General features: G+C 33.8%; 1 protein-coding gene and 1 pseudogene across 3 annotated transcripts in view; both read right to left on the reverse strand.

Moving 5' to 3' along the window:
* Positions 1–27205, reverse strand: part of HS2ST1 (heparan sulfate 2-O-sulfotransferase 1) — a 184561-nt gene that overhangs the window by 18496 nt on the left and 138860 nt on the right. For both annotated transcript variants that reach the window (XM_081305664.1, XM_081305663.1), the window contains exons 3-4: positions 16586–16671; positions 2670–2808 (exon numbers count right to left, since the gene is read on the reverse strand). In XM_081305664.1, coding sequence (XP_081161790.1) covers positions 2670–2808; positions 16586–16671 — 225 coding nt within the window. The remainder of the gene's footprint in view (positions 1–2669; positions 2809–16585; positions 16672–27205) is intronic.
* LOC308657127 (prefoldin subunit 4-like) lies at positions 15265–15666 on the reverse strand (annotated as a pseudogene). The gene has a single exon. The product of its transcript is annotated as a prefoldin subunit 4-like (transcript).

The raw sequence follows: 27205 nt of genomic DNA on the forward strand, positions 1-27205 counted from the left end.
ACTATTCCTGAACTATATCTCATCCCTTTTTATTTTATTTTTTTTAATTTTAAGACAGTCTGGCTAAGTTGCTGGGGCTAGCCTTGAACTTTTAATCCTTCTGCCTCAGCCTCCCAAGTAGCTGGAGTAGCTGGAATTAAGACATGTAAGTGGTACTACTTCACCTAGCAAAACAAATCTTTTGTTCCTCATGAGACCAACTGAAACCTATGCTAAGTATAAATAGATGAAATGTGTTTCAAATTACTGTTTGACAGTATAACCAGAAAGCAGTTCAAATTATTGGAATGCTATAGTTTATAACATAATAATTGCCATGAGGGATGAACTGAATATTGCCTAATAGTTCTTTGCATATCACTTGAGGTACGAATATACAATTTCATGGGAATGAAGAGATTCAAACTGTTTTGAAAATAAGAGACTTTGTATTTCCAACATAATCATGGCCACAGTTTAATCACATTATCTTCAAGTATGTCTTCATTTTGAGAAATGTTTTATACACATGCAGTCTCAACAACTTTGATGTTAAAATATCTTCTTGGATATTTCCATGAGTATTAAAAGTATTTCTGTCACGTCTTTCGCATAAAATGTTTTTAGGGAAAAAAAGAGAGGTTATAACTATGGGTTATAAAATTAGAGTGGTTCAATTTAAATTCCAGCTTATAGTTGTATGACACTAGGCAAGGTATATAATGTTTCTGTGTCAAAATTACTGTAACATGAGGATAATAACAGCAATTACCTCATAGAATTGTGTGAGCTACTTGAAAACACGTATAAATAACTTAAAACAGTGCTTGGTATACAATAAACGGAAGTTATTATTGTTAATTTCATTAAGAATTATTGCTCAATCCCCTAAACTACATAGGATAGCAACCACACAACCATGCTATCCAAGGCTGATAGTGCCAAATGGTGCATTCGGGAACAGACATGACTTACTCCTTTTATCAATGGAGAAAGAAGGGTACAAACATTTACTGAGTAACAGACTAAATGATAACTAAAATGAGCAAAACCAATACTTTCTAAAAAGCAGGTTTAGAAATAAATAGCAAAATAGTTCTATAAAGTATTAGGCCACAAACGAATTATGTTAATAGATTTCACAAAATTCTGTAGAATATAATATTTCTTTAGAAAATTAATGCTTAAAGATAAGTGCACCCTGGGAAAAAAGATTTGGTTACTTATTTGTGTTTGAGTCAGTACATTTTGCCTAATGTTTTCACACTAAGCAAAGAAATACAATTTCTAGAAAACATAATAAAAGAAAACAAAACAAAAAAATATTGCCCCATCATGTGACAAAGAAGAAACACCTAACTTAAAAATTTTTGTTGCATGTTGATTACTATTATATATAACATACTTAGCATCACTCCTGTACAACATTTTAAAGTTTAAAATGTGCATAATTTACACATTAAGTCATTTATTAAGCACTCACATATAAACTAGGTACCATGTTAAGTACTAGGACTCAAATATAAATTAAATGCATGCTTCAGGAAGTTCACTACATTTGGGGGAAGACAATAATATAAATGCTTAAAAGTAGAGATGGGTGTGTGGTTCAGCGGTAGAGCACTCGCCTAGCATGGGTGAGGCCCTGGGTTCGATCCTCAACACCACATAAAAATAAATAAATAAATATATTAAAAGAAAAAAAAAAGTAGAGATGGCATGCTCTGGGAACTTTAAAAGGGATGACTAATTCTGCTTGAGTACAACAGAAAAGACTATGGAAGAGGAAATGTTAAGAAATCTGAAAGGTAAACAGAGTTTTCAGAGTGAATAAAAGGCATATTAAATATGAGGAATAACATGTGCAAAGAATACGAATCGATAATAAATTTGGAGGATGGTGAAATTTCATATTGTTGAAGCAGTTGGCTAGGCGTCTGGTGGAAAATTAAGGCAGGAGAGGTAGGTCTCAGATCCTGTCAGATTATGTTTCCTATGCCTTAGGTAATTCTGTGAGCAATGAGGTCCCAATAAAGATATTCTGCTAGAAAAGGGAAAAATGAGTATAGTTCTTAGAAATATAAATCTGGTGATATTCTAGAGGATGCACCGAAATGGAAGACAATACAAATCTGAACCTGATATAAACTTTGTCCACCCATTATTCTCTTCTTGTCTGAATAGCTGCTTTAGCAAAATACTAATCCTGATGATTACAAGTAAATATAAATTGCCATCATTAAGACTAAGAGAACCAAACTATATATGAAAACCCATTTTATTAATCAATAATTATAATGATCTTAATGGTCTCCTAGTTTTTTTTTTTTTTTTTCCCCTAGGGCTGGACAAGGACCTCACACATTCACACATGCTAGGTAAGTACTCTAACAATGAGCTATATCCTAGCCCTGGAAAATTATTAATAGGACTATAATAAAGTGGATATTCAGTACTAGGCCAAGAAAAATATTTTTTAAAATCACGAGAAATCATGCATATTTCAAGATATTAGCTACATACATACTTTTACTTCTGCTGCTATATACTTTGGAGTTCCTTTCAAAATTTCCACAATAGCAAGCAGTACATTTATTATCAGTAACAACAAAAAATTTAAAAACAGCATCAGCCATTGCATTTAATAAACAATTATCTGTATGATAATGTCTTAAAAACTAAAGTATTACCTTTTTGTCTCCTTGTTTTCGTCTCCTTAATCCCGGTCTATAATCATCTCCAAATCTCAGAAAGTAATAGTAAGAAACTAGCCTCTCAATAGGATCCCTTATGACATTAATATAAATTGGCTTCTTCTTCACACCAAATCTGAAATAGAACAAAAGTACAAGTGCTGAAATCAGCATTTTATTCTCTTCAATAAAGTCCAGAAATTATGTTGTATTCTTAAGTACTGACCTATATGAAAAGAAGAAAGGAGATGAATTTAAGTAAAATAGAATACATAAAGATTGGGAAATATTTTATCATTATTTATGTCATAATAAAGTAAATGAGAAATAAGAATTTAAAAAATCATGGGGCAACCACTAGGCCTTCCTCCCCAAGAGAGTTGGCGCGTAGAATCCTAGGTAAAACACTCAGGTGTGTCTTGCCAAGCCACCCATCACTGAGGAAGTAGTCAAGTATCCTGCTCTAAGTAGCTCAGCAGGCAAAGGAATCTGAAGAGCATCTAGGCAGCCTGTTCACAGAACCTTGGCACACTGACTCTAGAAGCAGACCCCAGAGACCTTGTGAGGTGACCTGATTAGTACCTCTTCTGGCCCACTGGTGTGGCCTGGCTTCCAAGTAGCCCTCAGACACTGACAGGCACCCTACCTCACTACTGGATCCACTGTGTCACAACCATATGGGTATACTATAGCACCCCACCCTCCCAGATCCCTTGGGAACTGATGAGTAGCATACCTCTGCTGCCACACCAGTTGTGCCTCACCTGCCCAGGCCTGGCAGGGTGGCTCCCCTCATGCAACCCTTCGAAACTGACAGGTGTCCTGTATCCGCAGCTAAGTGCACTACACCCAACTGGCAGCAAACCTACCACATCTATGAAAGCTGCATCCCAGCTAATAGTACAGTTCTATACCTCTGTAGCCTAGGCCACTGAGGTACACACAGACATCACCAATGTTGATTATAACTGAATCAGAAACATAGACACTACACTAAAGCAGCCAAAGCCAACACAGCCTATCAAACCAACACCCTAGGACATATTACCAGGAGAAAGTTTGTTACAATGAAAGCCACCCTATAAAAGTGGTAGAGGCAAATGATTGCCAATGGATAAGTTATCAACTTAGGGATACAAGAAGCCTAAACCAAACTCTTTAGCAACAAACCCAAAGAAAAGGAAACTGAAGAATTGCCTGACCAGGAACTAAAAAAAAAAAAAAAAAAAAAAAAAAAATTAAAGAAAGCCTGGGACGGGACTCCATTAAGTGAGTAACTTTTTGCTTTTGGGGAGTCCCAGAAAAAAATACAGAAGGGGAAAGGCAAAGAAAATCTATTCAATGAACTCCTAAAAACTTTCAAAATCTTGGGGAAGATATTAACATCCAGGTCCAGAAAGATCAAAAGACCCTGAAAAGTTCAATCAATAAAAATGTTCTCTAAGGCATATTATAGTTAAACTGTTGGAAGCATAAGACAAAGAAAACTCTAAAAACAACAAAAGTGTCAAGTCACATAGAAGGGAATCCCCATGAAACTAATAGCAGACTTCTCAACAGAAATCTGAAGGGCCAAGAGAAAATGGACGAAATTTCAAATGGATGAAGTATTCAAATTCCTGTAAGGAAAACAAACAAAACCAAATATGCCAACCAAGAATACTCTGACCAGAAAAGCTATTGTTCAGAAATTTAGAAGAAATAAAATGTTTCTAAAACAAGCAAAAACAGGAAATTCATCATCACTAGACCTGAAATATTTAAGAGAGTCCTACCTTAGAAGCAAAAGGATGATAACTACTATCATAAAAACATGAGAAAATACAAAAATTACTAAAAGAACAGATAAATAAAAGAAAATCAAAACTCATCATCACAGAAAATCACCAAATATGAAGGATGAACAAAAGAGGAAGAGGGAGAAAGGAACAAAGAACATTTACAACCAGGAAAAAAAAAAAAAGCAAATGATAGGAGTATGTTTGTACTAATCAGTAATAACCTTGAATGGCAATGGGTTGAATTCTCCAGTTAAAAAAATAGAGCCTAACTGAATGGATAATAAAACTAGATGTAGTAATATGCTCACTTCACCAGTGAAGATACTCATAGGCTGAAACTGAAAGGATGGAAAAAAAAATACACACTGCAAATGGAAACCAAAAATGCACAGAATAACTGTACATTTTAAGTAAAAAACTGTAAAAAGGGGCAAAACAGGTCATGATATAATGGTAAAGGGATACATTCAACAAGAAGAAATTAACAAATGTAAATATATATGTACTTAACACTGGAACACCCAATTATATAAAATAAACATTACTAAATCTAAAAAGAGAGAGACTCTAATACAGTAATAACTAGAGATTTCAACAACTTACTTTGATCTTTGATCAATGGTTAGATCATTCAGACGAAAATATCAAAACAAACAAACAAACAAAAACCCCACTGGAGTTAAACTGTATTATATACCAAATAGACCTACCAAACATTTACAGAATATTTAACACAATGTAGAATTTTTATTCTTCTCATTAGTACAACATGGAGCATTCTCCAGGTAGACCATAATTAGGACATAACTGCAACAAAATTTTTAGGAAATTGAAATTAGAGAATGTTCCTTCTTGAATCATAATGGAATAAAACTAGAAATCAATAAGGGAAATTTTAGAATTGTACAAATACATACAAATTTAACAACTCTTCCATTCCAAAAATTTGTGCAATTCTAAAATTTCTCATATTGATTTCTCGTTTTATTTTAGTTCACCTTCTTCCCTCTCATATTGGAGATCAAACTGAAGAGGGCTTTACCACTGAGCAACACTCCCAGACCTTAGTATTTTTTGAGATGGGGTCTCTGGGTCTTGCTAAGTTGCTGAGGCTGGCTTTCAACTTGTCATCCTCCTGCTTCAGACTCCAAATCACTGGAATTATAAGCTTGTGTGACCATGCCCAGCTTAAGCAATGTTTTCTTGAATAATCAATGGGTCAATAAAGAAATCAAGATGGAGAATGAAAACAACATATTCCAAAAGTCATGGAATATAGCAAAAACACTACTAAGGGAAATACACAGCAACAATTGCCTATGACAACAAACAAGTAAAAAAAGATTACAAATAGCCTAATGATACAACTCAATAAACTAGAAAAGCAAGGGAAAAAAAACCAAACTAGCAGAGAGAAATAACAAAGATCTAAGCAGAAATAGACAAAATAGAAACCAAAATAAAAGAAAAAATAAAACGAAACCCTAAAAACTAAAGATCAATGAAACAAAGAAGTGTTTTTTTTTTTTTTAAAGTTAACTGACTAATCAAAGGGGGAGAGGAAGGAGAAAGAGAGAGAAGACCCAAGTAAATAAATTCAGAAATGAAAAAGGATATCTGCTATCACAGAAATACAAAGATTCATTAGGAACAACTATATATGCCAACAAACTGGAAACCCTAGAAGAAATGGATGAGTCAATGAAGAAACCTAGAGAGAAAATAAAAACAAAATATATCAAGCTATTGGATACAGCAAAATTAGTACCGAGGGAAGTTCACAGGGAAGAAAACATAAAGGAAATGAATAAAGTCCTAGACATAAAAACCTACAAAATTGAAACATGAGGATACAGAAAACTTGAACAGACCAATGACAAATAATGAGACTGAACCAATAACAAAGAAAAGAAAAGCCAAATACTATATGAATTTATTGCTGAATTAATTTGACCAAACCTTTAAAAAACAATTAATCCCAAATCTTCTTTTTTTTTAATTATTTTATTGTTGGTTGTTCAAAACATTACATAGTTCTTAATATACCATATTTCACAGATTGATTCAAGTGGGTTATGAACTCCCATTTTTACCCCGTATACCTTAAATAATTACAAAGAATGGAAAGGGAGGAAACTCGACCAAACTCATTCTACAAAGATGACATTAGCCTGCTACTAAAATCTGACAGGAACACAACACACAAAAAGCGACTATAGACCAATGTTCCTGATGAGGATAGGTGCAAAAATCCTTAACAAAACCCTTGCAAATCAAACTCAACAACACATTAAAAAGACCAAACACTTCTGGGAGCAGTAGTACAAGTCTATAATCTCAGCAACTTGGGAGGCTGAGGCAAGAGTTGTTTCAAGGTTAGCTTGAACAACTTAGTGAAGTACTGTGTCAAAGTAAAAAATAAAAAGGATTGAGACTGGAGCTCAGTGGTAAAGCGGCCCTAGTTTCAAACCTCAGTACAAAACAAACAAACTATATACCATGAACATAGTTTCATTCTAGGAATACAAGGAAGATTCCATATATGTAAATAAATAAAAATAATAGAATAAATAGAGTCACGGATTAAAAATCATGTGATCATCTCAATAGATGCAGAACAGGCATTGCTAACATTGAACATTCTTTCATGATAAAAACTCTCAACAAGTTATATGAGAAGGAAAATACCTCAACAAAAATGAAACTGTTTAGCCAATATTATAATACATAGAAAAAGTTGAAACTGATTCCTCTAAAATTAGGAACAAACAAGGATGTCCACCTTCACCACTGTTATTCAATATAGTGCTGCAAGTCTTAGCCAGAGTAATAAGGCAAGAGAAAGAAATAGAGGGCATTAAAATAGGAAAGGAGGTAAAAATATCACTGTTTTCAGATGATATGATGTATAACATAGAAAAATCTAAAAGGACTCCACCAAGAAATGTTAGAAATGGTAAATTCAGTAAGGTTGCAGGATATAAAATCAACACACAAAAATCAGTAATTTTGTTATATACCAATAATGAAATTGCTGAGAAAATGTCAAGAAAGAAATCTTAGTCATAAAATCTATAAAAACAAATCCTAATAATAAAATTTACCAAAGAAACAAATGAGCTCTATAATGAAAATTATAAAACACGGATGAAAGAAATTGAAGAGGAGATATAAAAATAGAAAGCTATCACAAGTTTATGCATTGGAAGAATTAATATTACTAAAATGTCCATACTACCTAAAGGAATCTACAGACTCAATGCAATTCCTATCAAAATATCAATGACATTCTTCACAGAAGGAAAAACCCTCCTAAGATTTGTATGAGACCTACAGAAGACCTCAAGTAGCCAAGGCAATACTGAATAAAAAGAACAAATCAGAATGCCACAGTAACACAAACAGAATGGTACTAGAATAAAAACTGATACTTAGACCAATAGAACAGAAAGGAGAACTCAGAAATAAATCCATAAATTTATAGCCAACTCATTTTGGACAAAGTCAGCAAGAATTAGAGAAAGGAAAGTCTCTTCAATAAATGATGTGGAGAAAACTGGTCATCTATATAAGGAAGAAAAAAAACTAGATTCCTCTTTCTCACCATCTACAAAAATCAACTTGAAATAGGCAGAATACTGAAAAGTTAAGACCTGAAATTATGAAACTACTAGAAGAAAACAGAAGAAATGGAGTACTGGTCTGGGCAAGGATGTTTTGGATATGATACAAACAAACAAACAAACAAAAAAAGCAAAACTAACAAGTTACATTAAATTAAAAAGCTTCTGCACAATAAAGAAAACCATCAATAGATTGATAAGACAACCTATAGAGAGGAAAAATATTTTCAAACTAAATCTAGAAAAATAAGAACTCAAGTCAACAGCAAGGGAAAAAACATCCTATTAGAAAATGGGCAAATGACTTGAATAGATATTTCTCTAAAGAGGATATATAAATGGCCAACACACCTGAGAAAAAATACTCACCACCACTAATAAATGCAAATCAAAACCGTAATGAGATATCATCTCACCCTATTAGAATGGCTTTATAAAACGACAAAAAAGGAAGTTATACTCCATCTCTGTATGATATGTCAAAATACATTCTACTATTATGTACAACTAAAAAAGAATAAATTTTTAAAATGCTTAAAAAAGACAATAAAACAAAACAAATGCTGATGAGGATGTGGAGAAAAGGGAACTTATATGATGTTGATGGGATTAAAAGTGAATACAGTCATTATGGAAAACAGCATAGAGCATAGAGCTCCCTTGAAAAATTAGAAACACAACTATCATATGATCCAGCAATCCAACTACTGGGTATATATATATCCAAAGTAAATGAAATAAGTATGTTGAAGAAATATCTGTGCTGATGTGTTTATTGCAACATTATTCACAACAGTCAAGATATGGAACCAACCTAGGTATCCATATTAATGGATAAAGAAAATATAGCATGTGCACATGTGTGTGTGTGTACGCATGCACAAACAGGAATATTATTCAGTCATGCCAAAAGAAAAATTCTGTTATTTGTAGCAACATGAATGGAACTAGAGGACAATCAGGCACCGAAAGAAAAATACTGCTTGCTCTCACTTATATGTGAATCTCCAAAACAGAACAGTGATTACTAGAATGTAGGAAGGGTGTTGAGGGAGGAGGAGGAGATGAAGAGAGGTTGGTTAACAGGTACAGGAGTTGGAGAGCATGAACAACTTCTAACAGAATAGGATAACATTGGTTGACAACAATTAATCGAATATTTCAAAAGAGCTAGTCAAGAGGATTTAGTGTTCTCATTCCCAACAAAGATAAATATCTGAGGTGACCTGCCAATTATTCTGATCTAATCATTAGAGACTGCATACATGTATTAAATATCAGAGTATACCCCATAACTATATATAATTACTATGTCAATTAAAAATAAATATATATTTAAAATTATGGCTGAATGTGGGAAGCCACCCGTGAATTAATTGAGAGTCTTCTTTTGTATGCTAGCCAAGGAGATTTTAGGTTTAACTTTGGGAACTATCTGTAGCTCTCCACAAAAATAGATTGTCCAATGCATATGACCTTTATCTCTGCTCTACTAGAAGATCCCTCATAGTAGCTCCAGAGATGGGAACTGGACAGCCCACCTTTAACCTTTCTTGGTGAAGAACATTCTATGGAAGGCCTTTGATGTCCCCCAATATAAATAAAGCAGGCATGGGCTCCATCTTGCCATTAGTATAGAAACTCGATATGTATGATTGGCTTGCCCGCCCCTGCTTTTGAAATATTTTCTGTGTTCTGTGGTTTTATTCTCATTCTATTTTTCCTAGTTTTTATTACTCAGCCAGCCCATTCCACTGAGGGGAACCCCATTCCCAATGCCTATATGGAACACGGGCGAGAGCTAAAGTAAAGGAATAATGAATGAAAAATAATTTTAAACTTTATTGACAAGAATTATACGGGAAGTGTTAATTCCATAGCCTTCTGGAGTTCCAGTTCAAGTAAACAAGTCCCTTTCAAATTAGCACATAACTACACAGCAATGAGTTGTCATTTCTGGCTCACTAAACAAAGTAAACATTATACGTAACTACAGTATTAGTCCACCCAATGGTGACCATTTGAAGCTACTTTCCACTTTTGCTGATTTTAAAGACATAATAGAAATGGAAGACATTACATTTTCAGCATTAGTTCCTTAGAGAATGAGAGAGTTAATGGACCACAGATGATTTTTACTATAGCAACACCTGCAGACCCTTGAATTGTCCAACTGGCTCCTTGTCCTAATATCCTGCTTTGTCCCAGTCTTGAAATGTCTTGACTCTTCCCTTTCATTTATTCTTCATTTAATAGTTACCAAGTCCTTTTGATTTGTCCTTTCTCACAGGTTTGACCTATCTTCATCATTCTTTCTTCACCACTTTCCTTTTCATTGGCCTTTTGCTTAGACGACTGAAATAATCTAGTTGGTTTTCTTGTATGCAGTCTCTTTCCCTTTCAATCTACTTTCCATACCAATTCCCAACTTATGGTCTTAAAACACCATTTGCTAGATCACTCTTCTTAGGAATCTGAAACAATTCTGTTGGGGGCTGGGGATGTGGCTCAAGCGGTAGAGCGCTCGCCTGGTGTGCGTGCGGCCTGGGTTCGATCCTCAGCACCACATACCAACAAAGATGTTGTGTCCGCCGAGAACTAAAAAGAAATAAATATTAAAAAAACAAAAAAAAAAACAATTCTGTTGATTAGATAACATCAAACCTAAACTCCTGGGGACTGGGGGTGGAGCCCAGTGGTAGAACAACTTGCCTCACATGTGCGAGGCAGTGGGATTGATCCACCACCAACAATAACAAAAAACCTGACTAAACTCCTTTGGTTGGTTATCTTACATTTGTTTTGACATGTCTTAGTTACCACCTTATTGGTTCTTTTCTTCAACTTGGGTCTGCCTCTTCTACCTCCTCCCCTGTATCATTTATTCCTCCTTATGTGCCTTTGTTCATCCTGTCTTCCTTAACTAGAATGCCATTCTCATTCTTCCATTTTTTTCTTCCTTTATATTAATTCACTCAAAAACCTTGTGTGTATCTAATATATGCCAAACTGTATTCTAGATACTAGGAAAATAGAAGTGTGGGTATTGTGTGCAGGAGGTAGGGGGAGACAAAACTCTCTGCCTTTTTGGAGCTAACATTCTACCTGGTGGAGAAAATAAACATATACATATGTGAATATATCTCAAATAGTAAAACACACTAAGGAGAAAAATGATGCAATGAAAGGGAATATGAGGGCAGGTAAGGGAGAATGCCATTCAAAATGGTGTGTTTTTAGGAAGGCATCATAGATTTATGTAATGAGGAGGGAGCCATGCAGATATCTGGGAGAAATTATCTAGGGAATAAGGAAGAATGAAGGCTCTGAAGTTTCTCAGTGTCAGGCAGTTTGAGGAATAGTAAGATCAATCGGCTGCAAAATCAGAGAGGAACTAGTAACACAGGATGAAAGTAAAGAGGCAGGAATGGAGGTAAAGTGAATGCAGATTGTGTGGACTTTGTAGACCATTGTAAGCACAATTTTTATGGAGCCAAGGGAGGGCACTGGAAGATTTCAGCAGACAAATGTCTTGATATGACTTATTTTAAAAGGTTGAAGTTAAGTCAAGGAGTTATAAGAAAATCTTGTGACCTCTTTTCCTGATGACTGTAGCACTCAATGCTATCTGCTTTCATTGGATACCTCTGGTTCCTGGAGCTAGTGCCATCAGGAAATTTAACTCAGCTTGTCCTACTAGTGTTTCTCCTGCTCCTCTTTTCTCCCCAAATGGCATTAGAAATCATTTGAGGGTAGAGACTATCAATAATAAATAATAATTCTGCATTTGACTATCAAAAGAGATGAAGAAAAAAAGCCCATAATCTTATCGGCTGGTTGGTTAAAGAACCTCATTCTTGCCATGTCCACATACACGGTATTTAAAAATGAGAATAATGCAGTAAGAGTTTATTTCTCAAATATTTAAAGAGGTAAACAGTACTGTTGCAGATAGGCAGCACTGTTACATAAGGTTATTAGACTAGTAGTTCCATGAAGGCAGAGTCTGTTTTCCTCTTGTTCATGGCTTTATCTAGTGCTCAGCACCACACTTAACACAGAGGGGTTGAAGATTAATATAGATAGATCAAATAGATTGTTAGAGAATGTATCATTTATAAAAATCTTTCTGTGGGAGAGTGTACCCAGTAGTCAGGAGAGTAGGGAGGCATTGGAAATACATTCTTGTTACCTCAGCTGACAGAGCTGAGAGTCTTGTAGTAGGAAGATACAAGAAGGGAAGAATACAGAATAACTGGATAATGATTTCATTCTTAAAATTGTGGAATTCCTTGGGAATTCCTTCTATACTCTCTACTAGTCATTACCCCACTCTGAGCCATTCCTTGGGAACTACCTCTTCCTAGAACACAAATGCTTCCTTTTCCCCCTTTCTTCTTATCCCTGACATGTAGAGTAGATAGCAGTTCTTACTAGGCACCAGTGAAAAGGGGATATGGCACATCACAAAACTTTTCTTACTGTCTAGCAAATGGTGTTTGTGGGAACATTTTTAATGTATGAATTATGATTTTAATGAGATCATCAGTAAACTCATTCTGAAAATGGATAAGAAGTATTTGTTATGAAATAGTTATATAGGCATGAAGGGATGTGGGCAAGGAATTATATAACACAAGGTGGGCATAATAAAATGGCATCTGGAAAAAAAATCTGGGCTCATAGCTCTGTTGGTTGGGAAACAAAGCTAACATGGTTTGTTGTTTTAAATCTTTTCCCAAGCAGGTAGTTTACATATGGGAAAAAGTAAGTTCTCCAGTCACAATTTTCATCTTTAATCCTGACAATTAATTTGAACTGTGGAGGACTTGGGTGGAAGAAAAAATATATACATATATAATATACACATCTTTATCCAAGGAAAATAAACTATTTCACACTACTGGCCTGTTAGAATGTTCTGCTTAGGAAAAGAAGAGTATATTTGGCAGATTCTGCATTTGGCTATCAAAAAAAAAAAAAAAAAAAAAGCCCATAATCTTATCAGCAGGTTAGTTAAAAGATGGTTTAAGAACCTCATTCTTGCTATGTCAACATATGTGGTATTTAAAAGTGAGAAACTAAAACTAGGTTCATTTTTCACAACTATGTTCTGTAGATAGCATAGCCAGAAGAGTGAACAGCAGCAGAAAGAATGAGTGCATACTCAGAACATTTGCAATGAACCTTATCTACTGGCCAAGTCTGAAAGGGAGATGATGAAGCTGTAAGAGGGTTAAATAGCCTTTGGGAAGGACTATGATTTCAGATTTCTGCTTCACACCAGATTTAACATCTCTATTTATGCATCAGTCTCACCAGGAACATTTATACCTTGTATTGTTCATATTTATTCTGAACTCTCTAAGCCCTAAAGGGTCACAGAAGCTTTTCAATTCTAATGGGAAGTTCCCATTGTCCTATTTCAAAAAAAGTGAATGATTTATTGTTATTTGTTATTTATTTATCTATTTTAAAAAGGGCATTTAGTACATATTTATTAGAATGGCTCAAATTTAATAGATGCTACTGATAAATAAATAACATGAATTTAAAAGGGAAAGGAAATCTAAAATTTTCATTGTTTATACTGAAATATTATGAACTAGTAAGTCTAGAAAAAAGTGAGGTTTTCAATGACTCATTAGGATTAAGAATTGTAACTTAACTATATTTTCTACAGTGTAGGACATTTTGAAAATGTCCAACCTATATAGTTTTAAACTAGAAAATATCTAAATTTATGACATTAATTTATTATATCTACATTATTTTTAAATTGTCCACTACTAAAAACAAAATAAAGGGAGCACTTAAGGGAAAAATGGGAAGGAAGAACTAGGAAATATGCTGAAAAAGAATAAGATTAAAATAAAAAGGAAGCAAGACAGGATAAGAATGCAAAATTTGAAAAAATATATATTTGTTATTATCCTAAAGTTCTGGGGGGAAAGAAACCTGGCTTACGGCTTGAGCAGACATAAGCTTGCAAACAGTATATGTGTTCTTAGTAAATAATTAGTCTAATCTAGAAATGACTTTTCATTTTTTATGTGCCTATCTTATTTCCTGGGGTTCATGCTCTTTTTAACGTCTCCACTAAAGCAACTGAAAAATACATGATTAAGTATTTCTTTCATCAAATTCATCACTTTCATCCGAAAACAAATATTTTAATGGACTCCACAAAGTACTATGTCAGTCAAAAAAATGTCCTGAAGAATAAAGTATTCTAAAAATTTAGAAGTGATGCTTCTTTCCTTTTCCTTATACAATCATGGAGTATATGGCTATTGAGCTAAAAGATAATCAAAAAGATATAGTTACATCTATAATAGTTCTTTACCATTAAAATACATTAAATACATTTCTCCCAGTTGATTTTGTTTAGATGTTTCAAATTTTGCAAAAGTCTATTAAAATTTTTCACAGTATTTTATAACATCAGAACCATTATTAAAATATTCAAACTCTTAAACATGCATGTCAGTATTTAATAAATAAGATTATTCCTTTCAAAAAGCTTTATACTTTTCAAATACAAGAACCTCAGCATATACCAGAGTTTTGTTCTGAGTACAAGACTTTGCCCAAAGCAAAAGCATTCAATACATAATTTTAATAATGAAAACCTGAAGTATTAGAAACCAAGCTGTGTGTGGAAAAAATAAATCATTTAGGTGAAAGGGTAACAAACATTCAATTCAAGGATAATGCAGCCCTGAGGGAAAATATGCATATGAATGAAGTTTATGAAATTGGTTCAATGCCTCTGCAAAGAAAAAATAATTAGTTTATTTTAAAGCTGCCTATAAAATGTTTTCAATATTGCAGTATGAATTATTTATAGAAAAATGTACATCTAACTTTAAAGTCACCATTTTATTGAAAGAGCTTGAGTACTATGGAAGAAATTAAAAACAGGAATATATCATTTATGCATGTACTATTTGGGTAAGTCCTTTTTAAAAATTATATAATTTTCAAGAAAGTTAAGACTTATTATTTATCTGAATCAGTAATATTTCATTCTGTTCAAATTTTAGGAGAGTGAGATATCATTTTCCTTTTAAATTTTATACAGAATGTCTTTTAAAGCTGACAACTACATGAAAGTGTATTACTTTATTTTTTTAAATAATATTCAAGTTTATTAAGTAGAGTCTTAAAATTATTATAATAAAATATTTAACTTTTACAAGCTTCAAGGTTTAGGTTGCTGCCAAATTTTGCCTATAACTGAACTTTCAAATCTGCTAACACCCACTGAATTGATTCCATTCTGTATTCTAAGGTGACAATTTCTTCTTGCAAATTTTTCTTTGCTTCCTCTAACACTTTCTGTATTTCTTCTAGAGAATGACTAATGATAACATCTCCAATTTGATAAGGTATCATTAAGCAGCTATTCATCTGCAAGCATGATGTCATCATGAGTATTTTTCAAATTCTGGAGCTATTTTTTGTTTACTTCTATTTATTCCTTTAGCTCTGTCATTCTACTTGTATTCCATGAAAATCTATCTTTTGTTGACCTTCCAAAGTGATACTGACATCTCCTGCAGCTGCCTTCTTCATGCTGGCCACCATCATGGGTAAAGGTGTATTCCTTTAAATTGTGATTACTAAATTAAAAAACTGAACAGGTCTAGGACTAAATAATAAAAAGATTGTTTGGGGGATGGGTGTTTCTGAAGTTAATGCAGAAGTAGTATTAGGGGAAACATTTGAATTTGAGGCCTTACTAGAATGGCACAATGTACACTATATAAAAAGTTGAAATGGATTCATGAGACTCATATGTTTAAACCATAACTTTAACCCATTTTCTGATTAGTATTTATTGTAGCACAGACTCTAGAGGAGGCCACATAGTGCTTTAATACTGAAAGCAGGCCTGTAAGTTTTTGAACTTTTCTTGAAAGAATCATGATAGAAATAACCCTGACCTCATTCCTCCCAAAAATACGGGATATGAGACTTTGTCTCCAATCACATGTAAATTCAGAAATAAAAGAAAATCATTATTTTTTAAAAATGTATTTCTAATTCTCATAACTTTAAAGCTAAAACAAGGTAGTCAAGGCAAAGTATGAGAAGCAGAAACTCTGGGACATTAATAACAAAGTGAGTTTCTTTGCTTTCACAATTCTCAATGATGTGCTAAGTCATAATCTGACTGATCAAGTGAAAACTTGAACTCTTCTAGAAAAGCATCATTCTCTTTGGACAAGAAACATATACATAATAATAATGATGATAAATAACTTTAAAGATCATTACCTAAATTTAACTTGAATTTCTATAATTAACATGAGAATTGCCAATTTATGAGCACTAGAGGGCAGCAAAGCACTAGAAGGAATATTTATAATCTTAAAGTGCCAAAGTTGTGAATATATTCCTTTTGGGGGAGAAATCATACGCATAACAATTTAATAAATTTACTCCTTTTTAGGTTGCTAGAGTACATAGCATTCTTTGGTTTGTCATTTTAGGTACAACTTACTTGGCAAAATCCAAATAAGAAATGTGTCCATGATAAAACCCTGGTTTCATCTCTTTCCAGGAAGTTATATTCTTCACAAACCGTACCTAGAAAGGGAAAACATACTCATTAGTTAAGTAAAATTTATAGAAAGTGAAATTTGATGAAAGTAAATTTAAAACCAGTCACACCACAGTCAGAATTACGGAGCTGAAAACATAGGTTTGAACTAAGCAAATTATACTGTAATCTCTAACAGTTCATCATAGAGAGTTCCTATGACCACACTCAGAAAAAAAAAAAAAAAGATGATTCCGGAAACAAAACTGCACAATGCAACCATATATAACCCTGTATAGTGTATACATTTACATGGGATGAAAGGAGTATATTCAATCCTTACACACATATGGAAGCAAGCAAGCAACACTAGCAACACAAGAACATTCTATCTATCAAATAATCTGTTATTAAAAATAATTTTTTATTTGCAATTCGACAAGTAAGAAGTAATTCTTAAGCCAATGATTAAAGAAAATATGATGACTGAGATTTTAAGACTTAAGAGCAGGTATCACAACCTTGTTGATAAAAAGATTAGTAAAATGAGAGAGATAATATCGATCAAATAAAAAAAATTCAAAACATCTAAACATTTCTGAATTTACTAGAATTGAAAGTATGTAAAGGTTAATATGAAAAATTGAGTAAGTGTAAATATATTAATATTTTTAAAGAATTGGATACCAGAATTTGATAAACGCAAATATCACCAGCTACCAAATAATGATATACAATTTCTCAAAGAAAAATGGCAGATTTTTGATAAGCAAATATCGGTAATGATGAATACCAAATAGTTAAACAGATTTTTAAGACTAGATACAGTGCAGAGGGTAGTGAGGCCCACCATTCCATACTACACTGAAGGCATCTGCAAGCTATGACATCAGCCTCTGAAGCATAGGTCTGTCCATCACATACTTATGGAAGATTCTGCAAGAATTTATTTTTTAAGGGAAGTATTAATAACCTATATACTAATAAAAGAAATAATGAAGCTTTTAGAATGGAAATGAAGTAAGCCTTACTTACTATCTTTTCTATACACATACCCACCCTTGAAATAAAATCTGAAAATCAAATGTATATAAATTTAGGTTCCATTAGAAAATATATAATTTCATTTTGGAACATAATTTTTAATTAATTTTTTTTTACTGAAACAAAAAGCCACAGAAATATGTGATTTGAAGTTCTCATGTTCTTTCCTATTCATTCTTCAAATAAGGAACCAAATAGAATGGAAATATCAAATGGCAAATGAAATTATTAGTTAATTAAATAATAACTAGTTAATCTAAAATTTGTATTTTTCAAAACAACTACGTATTGAACATGAAAAGTATTACTACTTAATGGTCAATTACTTCATATAAACTTTTGGTTCTTTGAAAATGAGTTCCAGTATTTCAAACAAACATGGAAGGAAAACAGAGAAGGCAAAAAGAATAAGAAATTGGAGGTGGTGGTTAAAGAGAGCTTAAGACAAACTTAGCAACTCATCTCTGTTTCCCAGAAGCTGATTTAACATGGACATGGTGGTGTGGGAGGGAAATGAAAGGAGAAGTGAGATTGAAGTCTGAGAAAATGTTATTATATAAACCAAATTTTAGAGAAGACCATAGTACAAACTTGGAGTATACTGTGATGAAAGATTCTGGCAGAAATAAGAGATATAAACTTCAAGTATCCTTTTTCCTCCAAACCTCCTAACATTAAATTAAACTTATGAGGATGACTGATACCTAATCCAATTTGTGTCCTTCAATTTGGGATGAATAGCCCAGGTATTCTGTGTAATACTTGGACTGATATCAGGCATCTTGAGTTTGAATGTACAGTCAGTCAATCACTTGGGACTCTTTTTAAAATGCAGATTCTGATGCTGAAGTTTTAATGTAGAACATTCTTACTTCTAACAAGTCCCCAGGTGATGGCCACACATCTAGTTCAGGGGCAACATTGAGAACCAAGGCTTCAGCATGTGTGGGAGCTAGCTTTTGATTTTATTCATCATATGAGGTGTATTTTTGTTGTGCTTGCAAAGGAGGTCTTTAGAAGCTTCCAAGCCATGTTAATCTTATTATACTGTTTCAATAAAACTATACTAAAATTCAGCAGATGTTTATAATCTTATAAACCACCATGATACATAAAACAGAAAGGGGAGGACAGAAGCAGAGGGAATTCTGTGTAACTGGCCTCATCTTCCTAAATTCCCCCTCCTCCAGTGATGCCTGAAGCATACTGGGACCAAATACTCTAAGAAATATAATTTAAACATTAATAAAATAAGAAAAAGTTCTGTGAAAGAGGTCTGTGCTTCCAGTTGGAGTGAGAGAAGAATTTACTAAAAGCACAGAACAGAACAAGGCATGAATCATCCAGTGTTATAACCAATCCCAAACTCTCATTTATAGAATCAGAATTTTAGAGGTGGAAGGGACCAAAAATATCCTGTACTCTTTATAAAAAGGAAACTAAAAGCCCAAGAACTCTATACCTTAGATTATGTTCTAATCCAAAAAAGTGTCTTCAAAAAAAGTCTTCGTTTTTAAGTGTTAATTTAGTCACTTCTCTATGTTTAATATAGTTCTCCAAGATTTTCTCTGTCTTCACTCTTTTACCTACATTTCCATTTTCCTCACCCCAGTTCCAGGTCCTTCTCTGTTTTCTGCCTCCTCACTTCCCCTGACCCCTTGCTTTGTCTTTCAGTTTGTGTTCCCCTGGTGTTCATCTACAATGGGGACATTCTGCTAAGACCACAACACAAGCTCTGGAATACAGAGGGGTAAGAAGAGGAAATGGAGATTAGGCAAGCACACTTCAGTTTATTTGCTGACTAAACTTGGTACTAATGAAGTGGAAGGCAAAATGGTAAAGTAGAGCAAAAAGTAATAGTATCAGGTGAAGTTTGGGGGATTGAAACAATGAAACCCTTTGGTTTGAAGACAAGAAATGAAGCCATCATAGTTATTTTATTCAGAAAGAATTCTCAGTCTGACTGAAATAATCTACCAATAAGAATTTTTCAGCAGTAGTAGACACAGTACATTAAAAAAAAAATGTTTTTGTGGCTAGCCTGGAGCAGATACCTAAACTCTGATTTTTGTCAGATTTTATAACCTGAGCAAAGTCAGGCTAGCAAGTAATCAAAAGATACCTTTAGGGAAAATACAAGCAATGGAGGTAGTGGTGTTATAACTTATTTGTTTGTCGAGTAAGATCTTGGCCAATACTATAAGAAAACACTATATCACTAACAACAAACAGTATCTAGACATACATTCTTAATAGGTTAAGCTCAACATTATGATTATCTGTAATCACAAATGAAACTGTTTTCACTATATAAAAAGAGCAGGAATGTCATGTTGAATACTTGGATCAGATTCCTACTTTGCAATTACCATCTACTGAATGAATACTACTACTAATTTGAGTAATTATGATATCCTAAAATTCTACTAAGGCATTTACTTAAACATTACTTGCATAGCTGTGGATATTTTTATGAAACTAAACCAGAAAATAAGCTTTCCACACTAAAGGGAAAGCTAAGTAGTGGGTGGATAAAAATACAAGAAAAGTTCTACTGTAATGGATTATTGTCCAAAGTTGAGAGCAGTATTGCCCAACTTTCTTTTTTTTTTTTTTCATGGAGGAAGTGGAGATTTCTAAATCACATACATACTCCTATCAATTACAGTAGTTCAACTCTCTCAGTAAATACCACCATGATGTCATGCTTAGCTGAGAACTACTATCAAAATCTAAGTTGGCTTATCCAGAATCATTTAAATTGCATTTAACAGAACATTAATGGAGTATCTACTATGACTCAGGCATTATTCTAAGTACAAGAGATATATTGGTGAAGAAGACAAAGTTCTTGCCCTTAAAGAGCTTATATTTTTTAACATATATTTTATTTTAATTGTATATGGACACAATAACTTTATTTATTTTTATGTGGTGCTGAAGAACTGAAAAACCAGGGGTGGGGATGTGGCTCAAGTGGTAGAGCGCTCGCCTGGCATGCGTGCGGCCCAAGTTCGATCCTCAGCACCACATACAAACAAAGATGTTGTGTCCGCCAAAAACTAAAAAAACTAAATAAATAAATATTAAAATTCTCTCTCTCTTAAAAAAAAAAAGAACTGAAAAACCAGGACCTTATACATGCTAGGCAAGTGCTCTACCACTGAGCCACAACCCCAGTCCCTAAAGATCTTATTATAGAGAAAAAGCAAATAGCAAGCAAACCAATACATAAGATAATTTTATAAGCTGACTTGTACTAGGAAAGGGCAAGTGACATAGTACTCAGTAACATGGAAGATGTATTTAATATATAGGATGGCCAGGTAAACTTTTTCTAGGAGAATGGCACTGAATCTATCTGAAACCTTAAATGGATAATATAAAGGGAACTAAAGGAGAAGCCAGGAAAAGTGTAATCTAAGAGAAAATAATAAGTGCAGAGGCCTTCAAAGTGGGAAAAGTCAATGAATCAAGAGGCTAATATGGTTAGTAGATAAGAGGTTGGAACAATGGACAAGGGCCAGATTTAATAGGGCCTCTTGGCCTAGGTAAGAAATTTGGATGATGACGATGATGATGATGATGATGATGATGATGATGATGATGATGATGATTTTTTTGGGGAGCACTAGGGATTGAATTCAGGGGCACTCAGCCACTGAGCCACATCCCCAGCCTTATTTTGTGTTTTGTTTAGAGACAGGGTCTCATTGAGTTGCTTAGCGCCTTGCCATTGCTGAAGTTGGCTTTGAACTCATGATCCTCCTGCCTCAGCCTCTTGAGGCACTGGGATTACAAGCGTGCGCCACCATGCCTGGCCAAGAAATTTGGATTTTGTAGGGAAATAGGTGCATGAATTTAAAGGCAAGTAAAGCTTTTTGGGAAAATTATAGTACACATCTCTTCATCTCTCCACTGAAAATCATGTTATACATCATTGCTATTTAAATTATTGTTTAATGACCAGCACCATCAGTTTTGGGAATCAAGTGGAAGCATTTACAAAATTCAGAATATCAGGCTCCATCTTGGCCATTCTGAATCAGAAACTGTATTTTAGCCAGTGATTAGCATACACATTATAGGTTGAGAACATTCTCTGAAAAGGATCTGCAACTTAGAGCAAACTATGGACACTAATTCAAATGACTAAAGATTAACTTGAAAATGAATTAAAGGAACATGTATGTATGTGTATGTTATTGTATTGTTCTACAGAAAGTGCAAATCCTAGATAGTGCCAATGTTTTAACAAAGAGGGGCTAAATATGGCTATGATCTAAACAAATGAGAGAATGGATTTAAGAAAAATCATAAAAAATGCTGCCAATCACACCTATTTGGCTTAGCCACTTTAAAGATAAGATATCTTTTATGTAGAAGATATTTTCATAACAGAGCAAACTACACTTTCAACTAGAAGAGCTGATTAATGACCTGTCTCTTATCAATTTCTTTTAAATGACTAAAGCTCAACTCAAAAATATAATTCTTAGCTGGGCATGATGATGCATATTTGAAATCACAGCAATTTGGGAGTCTGAGGCAGGAGGATTTCAAGTTTGAGGCCAGCCTGAGCAACTTAGTGAGACCTTGCCTCAAAATAAAAAAATAAAAACAATTGGGGGATATTACTCAGTGGTAGAGTACCCTGAATTTTAATCACCAGTACTAGGGGTGGGTGGTGGGTAGATGGATATAGATGGTTGGACACACACACACACACACACACACACACACACACACACACACACACACCTCTGACAGAGTCTACTTCTTCTAATTACTTATGCCTTATAGTCTCAAATGTTTCTTTTAATCTCCGTATTTTAACTTTTCCTCTTTTATCCCAACTTTTAATTTTAAAAAATTCTAAACTACAGAAAAGTAGAAAGAATTATACAGTCAACATCCATATATTCTACATAGATTACTTGTTGACATTTTGCTACTTTCTCCCTCTTTCTAGTTATATATGCATACACCTACTACATGAAAACAGACAGTCATATTTAGAAGACAGTCATACTTCACCTTTAATTGCCTCACAGCATGTATTATCTATGAACAAGGACATTATCATTTTCTGCTTTTTTCCCCCACTGGTACACTATAGTTGTACATAATGGTGGGATTTGATGTTATGTATTTATACAAGCACACAGTATAACAATATAAATCTGGCAAATAACCATTCCCCAGTATTTCTCTATTCCTCCCAACTTCCCTCCCCAGGTCCCTTCCCCCTACTTCACTGATCACCTTTAAATTTTCATGAGATTCTTCCCCCCCGCCCCTCCCGATTCTGTTCCTTTTTCTTCTCTAGCTTCCAGATGAGAGAAAACATGTCCCTTGATATTCTGAGATTGGCTTATTTTATCTATCTTTTTTTTTTTTTAATGTGGTACTGAGGATGGAACCCAGTGCCTCAGGCATGCAAGGCTAGTGTCCTACCACTGAGCCACAACCCCAGCCCAAGAGATTGGCTTATTTTGCTTAACATAATTTTCTCAAGTTCCATCCATTTTCCTGCAAATGACATAATTTCATTCTTCTTCATGGTGGAACAAAACTCTTGTGTATATATACCACATTTTCTTTACACATTCATCCAGTGACGGACACCTAGGCTGGTTCCATAGTTTGGCTATTGTAAATTGTTTTGCTATATACAAGGGTATGCATATATCATTATAGTATAGTGATTTTAAGTCTTTAGAATAAATATCAAGGAGTGGAATAGCTGAGTCATATACATGGTGGTTCCATTCTTTGTCTTTTCAGAAATGTCCATATTGATTTCCATAGTGGTTATACTAATTTGTAATTCTACCAACAGTATAAAAGTGGTTTTTTTCTCCACAACCTCTCTAGCATTTATTATATTGTTTTTATTCTATTTTATTATTTTTTTTTTAACTAGGGGTTGAACCCATGGGCAATTTACCACTGAGCTACATCCCCAGCCCATTTTATTTTTTATTTTGAGACAGAGTCTCACTAAGTTGCTTAGGGCCTTGCTAAATTGCTGAGGCTGGTCTTGACTCCCACGTCACTGGGATTATAGGTGAGTGCCACCACACCTAGCTTACTTATATTCTTGATGGCTGCCATTCCAACTACAGTGAGATGAAATCTGAATGTCATTTTAATATGCATTTCTCTGATTGCTAATGATGTTAAACTTTTCATATTCTTATGAAAAAAATTGCATTTCTTTTGATAAGTGTCTGTTTAATTCATTTGCCCATTTATTAATTGGGTTGTGTGTGTGTGTGTGTGTGTGTATGTGTGTGTGACTGTGTGTTTGTGTATGTATGTTGAGTTCTTTATATATACTGGATGTCAATCCTCTGTCAGTAAAGTAACTAGCAAAGATTTTTTTCCCATTTATTAATTCTTGGCATTATGTCCTGAGCTTTAGGGATTCTGTTAGGAAAGTTGTTGCCTATGCCTATATATTGGAGTGTTGACCCTATATTTTCAGAGTTGCATAGTTTCTGGTCTAATTTCAAGGTCACTCACCATTTTGAGTTAATTTTTATAAAGGTGACAGATAAGGGTTTAGTCTCATTCTTCTACATATAGATAATCTTTCTAATAAATGGTGCTGGGAAAACTGGTTATCTTTTCTTCAATATATGTTTTACGGACCTCTGTCAAGGAAGGATCAGATGACTGTATCTGAGTGTGTTTATGCTAGTACCACAGAGGTTTTGTTACTATAGCTCTGCTGTAATTTGAAATCAGGTACAGCAATCCCTCCAACACTGCATTTTGGCTTAGAATTGCTTTGGCTATTCTGGGTCTTTTAGTCTTCCAAATGAATTTCAGGACTATATTTTCTAGTTCTGTGAAGAATGTCATTGGTATTTTGATGGGAACAGCACTGAAACTGTATATTGCTTTTGATATTATGGCTATTTTAATTTTGCCTATCTATGAATATGCAAGGTTTTCCTGTCTTCTTGTTTCTTCAATTTCTTTGGTCAATGTTCTATAGTTCTCATTGTAGAGGTCTTTCATTTCCTTGGTTAGATTTATTCCTAGGTTTTTTTTTCTTTTCTTTTTTGAAAAGGCTATTGTGAATGGGATTGTTTCTTGACTTCTCTCTGAGCAAACTCATCATTGGTGTACAGAAAAGCTATTGATTTTTGTATTAATTTTGTAACTTGACACTTTGCAGAATTTATTAGCTCTAAGTATTTTCAGGTGGAGATTTTAGAATCCTCTAAGTATAAGATCATATCATCTGCAAACAGTGATAATTTGACTTTTTCCTTTCCTCTTTTATTTCCTTGTCTTGCTTAATTGCTCTGGCTACAATTTCTATTACTATATTAAATAGGAGTGGTGACAGTGGACATCCTTGAAGGACATGAACATTTTATATCAAGCAGGCAAGCAGATCATATATTACCTTTGGTTTCCATGTCTTTTTAGTCTCCTCTAGTCTTGAGAACCTAGACCCTACTTCCCCCTTTTTTAGTTGCTTTGACATTGAGACATTAGAAAAGCACAGGATAATTTTTCTGTAGAATGCTCTACAATATGAATTTGTTTACTTCTTCAGGATTAGGTCCAGATAAAACATTCTGGCAAGACACATTTTTGATTAAACATTTTAGTGAGATTACCATAAACTGATATTTTAACTGTCTTCAGAGTTCCTTTGTCTACATTTTAGGTGCTCAAATAAACTATAAATAAGCTCCTTGAAAGAAGTGCTTTTGCATTTCTTTCTTTGGTATTTCCCCAAAGAATGCAGTACAATCTCTCTACACATTACCTACTGAATAAATAAATGAAACACTGGACAGCAAATATGACAACTATTTTCAAGGTTAGCAGAGTATGTATTGCTATTACATATTGTATAGTTTTATATTGGACTAAAAATATTTGGGCTTTGCCTCTAAAATTTTTGAAAGAAAAAAATTAAGCATGTGTAAACAATTTTGCAGTGTCTAATACAGTATGTCCAAAATATGTCTAGGAAAGAATTGGGACTGAAGGCAAATACAGAGCAGAATGAACTACTAAGACTGATATATGAGGATTTAATTTCATCTCAAGGTATTTTTATAAGTAAGCTTGGTCTTTTAAAAGGAGCTTTGGACAACAGCAGATTAAAAGTACAGTATATAAAATAGGGTCCAGGGAATATTTTAAAAATACTTTCAAGAAACATGGCACAATTTTAAAAGTTCACATTCAGATAAAGATTAGATTGAAACTGAAATAAAAATGCTATCTAATATGTTGTACAAAGGACAAGGAAGCAGTAAATATGACTTGTTTTGAAAAACTGCTGCTATACATAACAAGAGACCAGTAGATTTTGTACTTTAGAAAGTATTTGTCACAAGTCATTCTAATTAAGACCATATTTTCAACTACCAGCTGATGTTTAGAAGTCAGCTAATTATTGAAATTATTCCTCTACTCTGCCCTACACAAACATGTTTTAAGTGTTGTTCATTATGTAATCCAATTGCTTATGATACCATAATGCTTCTTCTTTTCAGCTATATATATCTAATAAACTAATGAAAGAAAAACAAAAGCTTTATCTCATCCAAATGCAACTGGGAAAATGTACTACTACATCAGGCCATAAAAGTCATTCATATATGGTAAGCCTCAGATTTATATTTCATGAAAAAAATGGTTCCTATCACTGCCAGATATCTTGTAGCTGAAAGACACAAAATAACTCTAAAAACTGAGCAAACAAGTTATCATTACTTTTCTAAAAGATTTTACTGAAAGCCAGGCATGGTGGTACATGTGTGTAATCCCAGAGACTTAAGAGGCCAAGGTAGGATGATCTAAAATTCAAGGTCAATTCAGCAATTTAGTAAGAACCTGCCTTAAAAAAAATAATAATAACTGGGGATATACCTCAGTAGTAAAGCACCCCAGGGTTCAATATCTAGTACTACAAAAAAAGTGGGGGGGGTATGTTTATTACTAAGGAAATCTGAAATTATTCTGTGAGCTTAAGACATGTTCCTTTTTTAAATCAAGGTATATTCTGAGAAGCAGTAATGTAAACAGATTTATAACCTACTATATGTTGTATAAAAACAGAATATTTAGAATCCTTGTCCTTGAGATATACATTATTACATAATGAATAGTTTTTATGACACACTTAGCTAAAAAAAAATTCTTGTCTCTTCTCAGAAGGATTATTTGGTTTGGCTGACAGGTATATATTTTTGGTTCCATAAAAAAGAGTAATCAAAGATCCTGCTGAGAGCTAAAAATGATATAGGCAGATGATATGCCATATACCATAATCTTTTACAAACATCTCTTTAGCAAGAAGGCCAAACTTAATCTCATGCATGAATGTCATTCTCTGATTTCAGTATAAAGGTTATATTTATGCTTAATAGTGGGAAGAGTCAATTCTGTAACAATTAAACAAGTCCATCTAGGTACAGTGGCGCATGCCTGCAATTTCAGTGACTTGGGAAGCTGAGGCAGTAGGAGCATAGTTGAAGGACAGCCTCAGCAACTCAGCAA

This window comes from Spermophilus citellus (assembly GCF_964194105.1).
Source record: "Spermophilus citellus genome assembly, chromosome: 9".
Taxonomy (NCBI): Eukaryota; Metazoa; Chordata; class Mammalia; order Rodentia; family Sciuridae; genus Spermophilus; species Spermophilus citellus.